Consider the following 9,377-nt stretch of genomic DNA (forward strand, 5'->3'; position numbering starts at 1 on the left):
AAGTGTGGGGGGAAAAAAACATGATTAGGATTCCTATATAATCATTCATGAATGACATTTGCTAGTCAACCTGTGGCCTATTGGTGTGGAGCTGAAAACACATTTTACAGTGTTGCTGTGCAGTTCTATGAGAGTTATACAACAAAGATAGTGCATGGATATCATTTGTGTTTCCCAATGCACCTACTTTTACCAAGCATCTCACAGTAGAGTATTTAGAATGGAAAACATACTTTACATACAAACAATGAATTACCTTTGTGGCTAAAAGTTATGGGGCAAGACTATAGGTGTATCTTATTTTTAAAAACAAACTATACTGTTTTTTTAAAAAATTTTTTTTTTAACATCCCTGCATTTTTGTGAGGAGCAGTAGCAGATCCTGTATAAAATGTGGCAGAACTATTATACTAGTATATACTATACTATCTGAAATCCATTGTCCAATTGTGATTAAAGGTCACTGTACCTTTTGTGCAGGAATTGCCACTTAGGTTGAACAATTGCAATGGTAATCATTCTGTAAGATACTACTAAGCATGCTCTTTAATCTAGAAGTGCTAGACCTGTTTAAATCATGAACAAAATCACAACAAGTTAAAATGTATAATTTTATTTTTTTATTTTTTCACGTTTATTTAAATTCCAGTTGAAGACCCAGTGCTGCACAGTGCCAGGGTTTGCATAGGTCGGATAAGAAGGTAAAACACGGCAGCTGACAGACTGTATTTCCATATTACAGATAAATCACATCATCCCCTAGGCAGTCAAATGGACCACAATTTGTAAAAGTACCTTACAGTAATGCCAACGTTATCACTGTAGCCTGTAGTCATTCTTCTCAGAGCAGTTTTTTAGCATTTTGGTCATGAGGGAACTCCCAATGAACAGTTTTAGTCTTTGGACAAACATGCAAAATTATTCAAATGTATGGGGCTATTTTGAGATGTTTAACTGATACATGTAAATAAAGCTGGCTCATTTTTGTTCCCAATTTCTAATGATTTCAAATGTTGCTTTGGGCAAAGACAATTTCATCACTGACTGTTGGTGACAGAGCTACCAAAGAAAAGTTAGTGTTGTTTCTTTCTTTTTGTTATCAAATACTCACCTCTTGTGAGAGTGACAGTACTTTGTGGAAGGATGTAACATTTAAGGGAGTGAATACCAAAATACCAAAAGGATTGCTCAAAGTGCAACACTACAACAACATAAAATCATTCAAACAAAAGTAATAAAAAAACTTGAAAAATCCCTAACACTTCCTGCTACACAGACCTGTATCTCTCATCATAAGCATATACTTACAGCATGCATGATGGGCTTTTACTGGTCCCAGTTAATCCAGTTAAAACCCTTTCTTATTCACACATAAGAAGCATAAGCACTTCAATAGTGGCATCTTTTCTTAATATAAGACATCCCTTTCCAGCTGATGCTCTTTAAGAGACACTATGTTTATTACACAGGCTACGCTGTAAACATTTTTCTTGGTGAATAAATACTCCTGGAAACAGTGTTTCAACACTGCTGCACTATTTCACATTTCCATTAAGTTCTTAAATTCACAGCTCTGGCTGTTGATAATTGTTAAAGCAGACACATAGTGCTAATTTACTAAACACTTAAATCATATTTATTGGGACATGTACTAATGCTGCGTTCCAGGCAACTCGGAACTGGGAAATTTCCAACCTCCAGCTAGAAATATCCTGGAACGCCACTTGAAGTTGGATTGACTACTTGTGAACTCGGAGAAAAAAATATGTACCCTGACTTCAAGAGTAGCAGTTGAATTATATCACAAAACAATGTCAGCACCCATGGAAGCACACATTGTAAATGGTAAACCATAAACTAAAAGGCAACAAAAAGTATATTTGCATGTGTTTAAATTAAAATAATACAATCATATAGTAAAACCTGTTGCATGTACATTGATGTAGAAATATGTTAGGCCTATTAGGTAGCTGGCTACAGTAAAGAATCTCATAAAGGCATCTTCTCTGCATAAAAGTTATTGTTAAAAATGCACGTTAGGAAGTGCAACCTACAAAACTGACTGACTTGAGGATTACCAACTGTGTACCCCTGCAGCTAGAGGGGTACACAGTTAACTAGTAATGTATAGGCTATTTATGTCAGTTGTTTGCATTTAAACTGCCATCCTTTTAATTAACACCAAAAGCACTGCTGAGGGTGCAACTGTGTGTACACTTTGTCACAGTCAGCCATGTTTTTTTTTCACTTTCGGCGTCATGTACCACCATATACCTGGAACGCCTTGAGGTTGGAAGTTCAACTTGGAAATTTCCCAGTTCCAAGCAGTCTGGAACGCGGCATATGATTTGCTGTAATTCTACCATTCCTCAATACATATCCATGTAAATACACTGCAATCCACAGACCCACAGTGTAAAAGTATTCATTATATCTCTCCGTGTCACATTTTCATGGTCAGCTGACAATATTCAAAAAAAGACAGTTTTAGGCAGTCCATTACTGGATGTAAGTGGTGGTCTGCAACGTCTCCCTGAGCTCTTAGGTTCTAAAAGAAACAAAAAACAAGATAAGTTAACAAGGATGTTTGCATAGATATCCATTAGAAAACGCCACCAGATGAATTACCTATTTGGCTTTTTCTGTCCTGCAGATGGCGCCAAAGCAGCTTTTCCTCTTTGCAGGGAATTTGTGGTAATGGGCAGGCCTTTCTTTTTTTGCTGGTCCTACATCAAAATGACAAGTCAGACATTACACAGTCAGTTCACGAATGCCAAATGTGATTATTTAATTAAAAACATACAAATACTACATATACACATATACAATATTCACCACTGATGGCTTGTTGACAGGACAAGGCGGTGGAGGTCTGTTTGGGGGGTCTGGTCGGGGTTTGGGTACTGCTGAACACTGTGAGTGGGATTTGAGTTCCAGGGAAGGTATAGGTGGAGGCCCTGAAGGTGGTGGAGGAGCCTGGTTTCGTTTCTGCTCGGCCAGCTGTGCATTTTTAACGGTAGGTGAAGTGTAAGTCTGAGGAGAATATTGTCTCTTTGTAGAAGCTTCAGGCTGGATCTTGGGCTGAGGAGTCTGCTCTTTTTGCTCTGAAGCATATGCAGGTACAGGAGGAGGCTTCACTGCTGGACGTACAATAGCATGTCTTGACCGAGTTTGACAAGACGGGCTCGGACGAGGCGAGGATTTCCCCTGTGGAACAATACAACCATAACAAGGTTCAGTGGTTTATTCTAATATTCAAAAACAATAGAGAATGACAGCACTGTCCGTGGACTTCATTACCAAGTGGTCTGAGTCCTGTGTTTTTAGTAAGAATGCGGGGTTAGCATGACCGCTCACATGACCGCCAGCATACAGAGGCTTGCCCTCGACCGGAACTGAACAACTGAGGGTTAAAGCATAAATAGAAAAGTACAGACTCATCATTTATACATCCAAACAACATACAGACAAAAACAAAAGTACTTTGCCAGAAAACTGCTGCTCACTAAAATGTAAGGTATTAGTATTTAAGACTTCAGAATTACACACGTTGGCACTGGAAGTGGAGCAGAGGTTTTCAGTGGGTGGAGTTTATGTCTGTAGCAGCACCAAAGTCCAACAGCAGCCAAAAGTACAAAAAGAAACAGAGGGAGCACCAGCAGGACTGGAAGGAGATTGTCTGTTGGAATGTAAAATAGAGAAAAGTCAAAAGAATTGCCCAATTTAATAACAAGAAACTGTATGGAAAACACATGAAAGTGTCTCACTGTGGCTGATGACAGGTCCACTGTCTACACTACCCCCTGATCCACTCTGGTCACACAGAGGGGGAGCCCAGCCCGCATCACAGTGGCAGTTATGATTGTTGTTGCACAGCTGAAAAAACACGTTACCCATCAGAATCACAACATAAATGTTTATATTCATTATGATGACATGCAGGTATAGGAGTAAATGACATTTCAGGACTACAGAAGTACATCAACATCATTCAAAGTAGAAAAGAGACTACGGTTCATTGGTGGAAAGCAACTACTCTAAGTACATTTACTCAATCACTGTACATAAATACAATTTTGAGGTACTTAGTTAGTGGACTATTTCCATTTTCTGCGTCTTTATACTTCTGCTTCACTGCATTTGAAATAAAAAATGTATGTACTATTTACTCCACTACATTTATCTGACAGCTATAGTCCCTTTGCAGATAAAGATAACAGGGACCATGCTGCTGCATACATGTTCTGTACATGTACATTCTTACTTTTGAAACGTGTGTACATTTTGCTTTTAATACTTCTGTACTTTCCCGCGACCCTGTACGCAGGATAAGCAGTTGCAGATGGACGGATGGATGGACTTCTGTACTTTTACCTAAGTAAGACTTGGACTGCATGGCTTTCATTTGCACTGGAGTGTATTGACATTGAACAAGCTTTGCACTACTGCCAGCCTTCCATAATTGCTGGCTAGCGGCCAAATCTTCCCCAAGCACTCCCAGGCAACCTTCCCCATACGCATAGAAACTTACCCCGTGTCCATGGCACTTGGCATTGCACTCATCAGCTCTGAGGAAAGATGCATTGCGGCATTCTCCATTAAAACAAATCTGTTAGGAGAAGGGGTTAGAGAATCGAGTGATTCCTATAAGTGGTAGAATTTAGTTCATGAAAATCCCAAAGATTGGAGCCATACGTTTTGTAAATGACAACAATTAAATGTGGCTCTCTGACAGGTAAAAAAACATCTCTCTGCCACCACAATAAATTCCATTTAGTGTATCTCCACGCATGTGTGAGTCTCACCGAGCCATCACCACACTTGGTGCCCGTCATAACCAGGCCTGGGTCCAGAGTGTCGCCCTGTGCCTCCTCGTCAGCTTTGTACACGTGTGTTCCCATACACTTGATCTTCTTGTTGCCCATACTGACAGTGGTTTCTATGCGAACAGCATTGTTCTCAATGGGCTTGGGGGCTGAAGTTAAACACTGGATTTTCCCACATTGAGCATCCCTGGCAGAAATAGTAAAAAGGGCATCATCAGATTTTTTGAGCTTGATCAATGACTATGACTAACCATAAACTTTAACATGTAATTCTCGGGAAATGTAAATACTCTCCTTGAACTGAGGGAGTAAATGAACCAAAATAGTTGTGATCTTCACCTGTCCTTACAGCTCCTGTACTTCCCAAACAGATCTTTGCCACAGTTCCCATACATGTCCCCAGCTTCGTTTACCTTCTTAAAACACAGGTCAGGGGCTGGCCGGCCATCTGTGGTCAAAAACACAAACAGATAGACATTAATATGGCTGCACACACTTGATAACACACACATGCAGTAAATGCAGGCTCAGTGTGTTATGTGACCACCTGATGCAGACCAGATGGCATCCCTTACTGTTCTGTGTGGCTCCTGTGGTACAACAAAGGCTCCCCAGAGAGGCTCTGTCACAACGTGAATATGGACACTGTCCAATAACAATCCCTAATCCTGTGACCCACTGAGGACTCCTCTTTAACTCTATCCAGCCTCCCTGCTTCAACATGCACTGGATGTTTAGCTGCTTTAAAGATACAATGTGAGATTTTTTGATGGCTGAAATATAGCTATTAGTTATACGATTAAAAACATTTATAAAGTGATCCAAAGTTTCTTGAGTATGCCAATCTGTATATTTGGAATACAGTATCAATAGTTTGTTTTAATTTGTAAATATATTTCAGAGACTATGGGTTGTATAACTTTCAGCTGAGCACATAAAAACCTCACTGATATAAAAAGGGGTATTAGACTGCATTAGTGTTAGCTAGGTGTATCCAATAAATTAGAACTTGTATATGCATGTTTAAAATATGCTACATTTACAACAATGTATGCTGTATTTGATCAAAATACAAGATATAGTCCCTTTTGGAACAAAGGATTTATAGCGTCCAGATTACTCACCTTGTCCCCAAAGAGACAGGCACTGCTGCTCCAGGGTCAGACACATGCCGGTGTAACAGTAGGCCTGCCCGCCTGCACACCATGTACCATCCACTAAATAGAAATTAGCAGGACAAGACTCTGCCTTCCCATCGCAGTACTCTGCTAGGTCACACGGCCCCGAGGGAGCACGACACAGCACACCTGGGCTCTTCAACTGAGACGGAGAGGGATAAAGAGAAGTTTAGGAAAGAAACTGAATTGAGCAGAGAAAGGAAGAAATAAATGCAGAGATATAATACAATTGCTACAATTAGCCCAGGGGGCACATCATTCATGGGAGATGATTCTGTGTTTTTCCTCTTGTTCAGATGACCATCAAATTCTAATGGTAGTACCTTGCAGTTATGACAGCAGATGCCGTGGGCACACTCAGCACCAGCTTTTAGAGTGCAGTTGTTGGCATTACAGCAGGGACTGGTACACTCCTACACAAACAGTGTAGAGTCATGAGTTCTGTCAAAAACATAGTGGAAAAACATATACAGCACCATTCAAGAGACACAACACGCAGACCTCTTCTTCTCCACAGTCACATTCTTCTCCATCCTCCAGGTAACCATTGCCGCAGCGCTGCCCTCCATACATGGATCTGGTGTTTGGCAGATTGAAGAGACACTTCCCTCCTCCAGAGCTCAGGTAGCTCTTCAGCTCCTTCAGGTTACAGTCATTAAACACGCGTGGGAATGGATGCCTGGGAGGAAGAAGCACAGGAACAGTGACACAGTTTTATTGTCTGAAGTTGTCACAGTCTGGCTCAAAGGGAAGACAAAGAGGAGAGGACAACACATGACTTTTAACTAAGGATTTATTTAACAAATATAAATGAATCATTAACAAACAGTCACACTCACACTCACTCCTAAGGACAATTTAGTCACCAATCAACCTAGTCCGCATGTCTTTGGAGGTTGGGAGGAAGCCAGAGCACCCGGAGAGAAACCACGCAGACACGGGGAGAACTGAACCCGCAACCTTCTTGCTGTGAGGCGACAACGCTAACCACTGCACCACCGCGCCGCCCCTCTCTTAGGTTGATAACTATAATTTATTCGTTCATGTGTCATTTGTGTATCGTACCCAGTAGCAGCAGCCATGATACAACCACCGTCTTCGGCCCTCGCCTGGCAGCAGCCTGTACTGTCGTGGCTCATACCGAAGTTGTGGCCCATCTCGTGTGCCATGGTGGCGGCTACACCCACAGCTGACTCTGAGTGGTCCTATTCAAAAGAAGAGTCAAACATTACTTAAATATGGAAAAGTCACATACATTTCTCATGGCATTTTGTAGACCCTGTCATCACAGGACACTAAAATAACTAACTAATAAACTAACCTAAAATAATTAAAACTTTAAGTCAAGAGCCTTATTGGATCTTCATTTGTAAAAGAAAACAGAGAGGTAATCATACAAGTTATTATTTACATTATATTAATACAGCATCTTACATTGTTTCCCACACGCACAAGGAAAGCAATTTGGGGTTCAGTGTGTTGCTAAAGGACACTTCAACATGTGACGACAGGAGAAGCTGGGGATCGAACTAGGATATGAGCTTTCATTTCCACTCGAGTGCATGCAGAAGATTCATGTTTGTCGTCTCTCGTCTCTCACCGTGTTCACTCCACCAGACTGGTAGTCGGAGCACATTGCTTTGAGAGGTGCCAGCCCGATGGTGGTGCCCTGGAACGCCCTCCTCTGGAGACACAAAACCACACCGGTGATTAGTTCCAGCTGGACAAGGGCCCACTGGTGATGGTTACTGTCTCACACAGTGAACATAAAATCAATTGAAAGATGTTCCCCACGGGACAGGAGGTTGAGAGGAGATAGGGGTACAGGGTGACGAATGACAAATGGGAGGACTAGCTGGAGATGAGAGAGAGTGACTGACGTGATGAGCTGAGCATTGTCGTTGGGGAGAGCGTGGAGCTGTTTGCGTCTCCAGGACAGGAATGATGCCAAAGTGCTGTGAGGATTGTCTGAAACGTTGATCATGTCCTGGCTGGTCCACACCTCCAGACCGATTAATGCCACACGGATTTTCAAAGCCTTGTAGTACTGTGGGTGTGGACAGGAACTGTTACTACTAAATATAGGTGTGACAGACTTGAGTGTCAGTTTGTGGGTTTCATGCTTCATATCAGATGTTACCTTGTCAACCAAATTGGCCGCCTCCAGTAATTTCAGTTTGGTCTTCTCGAGACTACCCCCATGCTTCTCAAACTGCAAACGGCATAAACCACATTGTTCTCAGAAACAGACACACCTACACTCTTCTGCTTTTTCCAAAAACCTCAAAAGGGGACTTCTCACTTTTCAAACAACAAACAGGACTCGAATTAGAATTTTATATTTACCTCAGCTAGCTCTAAAGAGAGCAATGGGTGCAGTCTGCTGGGTTTAAATTTATTAAAATACTGTGTAAGGTAGAAATATACTTTTTATACTGGTTACAAATATAATTCCCATGACTTCATGCTACTTAATTCTGTCTACAGAGCTGATTTCACGTACAGAGCCAACATTTAATAGTTCCTGTATGGCCAAATATGACGACGTCCACAAACATGTCCTCACCTCAGCCTTGTCTGCCACTATCAGCAGCTCTACATACTTCATATTCTGGCTCAGGTCCCTTCTTTCCTAAAAATGGAGACAGATTAAATACACAATTTGCGGGCACAATTTTTGCGCTTTGTGTAAAACCTGCCAAGGATTTCAGGCAGTTTGGTACCGTCCGAACTCACCCTCCTGCTCCGTGGTGACATCATTCCATGGATGAAATCATCAAGCCCCCCCTCACGCTCCTTGTCGCCATGGTGATGAAGGCAGCTACCTCTGGGTAGATGGAGATGCTCGGCTCTGAACACAGCGTGCTGCTGCTGTGCATCCGTGGAAACAGGAAGAGGCTCTATCAGGTAGCTGACGCTCGTGTTCAGAGAAATCAGTCCCCTGGGGAAACAAGACACCATTGATGGTTCCATCTAACAAGTGCTCAAGGAAATGAAAGGGTGATCAGTGATGTTGCTGTCTATCTGCACACTGTGGGTATCAATGTTTTGTATTGCATTATTGTAAATAAAAACCACCTTTTAACCTTAAAACATCAGATTAAATGTAAATCTGAGGTGTGAGTTAAACCATATGTTTGCATGTCAGATATGGACTCATTTGGCTGTAGTGGTTTTACGGATGGATGGAGAAGAAAGGATGTGTCTCAGGTGATTTAGTGCCGTTTATAAACGAAGATCAGCTGGGACAAACAGAGCAATACACAATCCTCTGGCTTCTTCGCAAAAACCCCTTATGAGCGAAGACGTCGATGCACAAGCACACGAGCATGCACACAGCAGCAGGTCAAGCAGCTGTAGAAAACATCTGCAG

The 9,377-nt window shown here is 41.8% G+C and overlaps 1 protein-coding gene across 1 annotated transcript; it reads right to left on the minus strand.

Moving 5' to 3' along the window:
- Positions 1–597: 597 nt before the first annotated feature.
- LOC119882206 (disintegrin and metalloproteinase domain-containing protein 19-like) lies at positions 598–9,057 on the minus strand. Its single transcript, XM_038692197.1, has 18 exons — positions 8,741–9,057; positions 8,571–8,636; positions 8,145–8,216; positions 7,881–8,051; positions 7,605–7,688; positions 7,070–7,209; positions 6,506–6,683; positions 6,328–6,417; positions 5,951–6,146; positions 5,166–5,274; positions 4,806–5,013; positions 4,532–4,609; positions 3,768–3,876; positions 3,550–3,679; positions 3,301–3,403; positions 2,836–3,207; positions 2,629–2,726; positions 598–2,548 (listed from the first exon to the last, which is right to left on the minus strand). Exons 1-18 carry the CDS (start codon positions 8,975–8,977, stop codon positions 2,542–2,544), a joined length of 2,448 nt encoding a protein of 815 aa, XP_038548125.1. The 5' UTR covers positions 8,978–9,057; the 3' UTR covers positions 598–2,541.
- Between the last annotated feature and the right edge of the window lie 320 nt (positions 9,058–9,377).

The sequence above is a fragment of the Micropterus salmoides genome, unplaced genomic scaffold (assembly GCF_014851395.1).
Source record: "Micropterus salmoides isolate LMB-PRFRI ecotype aquatic unplaced genomic scaffold, ASM1485139v1 Ms_hic_scaffold_2976, whole genome shotgun sequence".
Taxonomy (NCBI): Eukaryota; Metazoa; Chordata; class Actinopteri; order Centrarchiformes; family Centrarchidae; genus Micropterus; species Micropterus salmoides.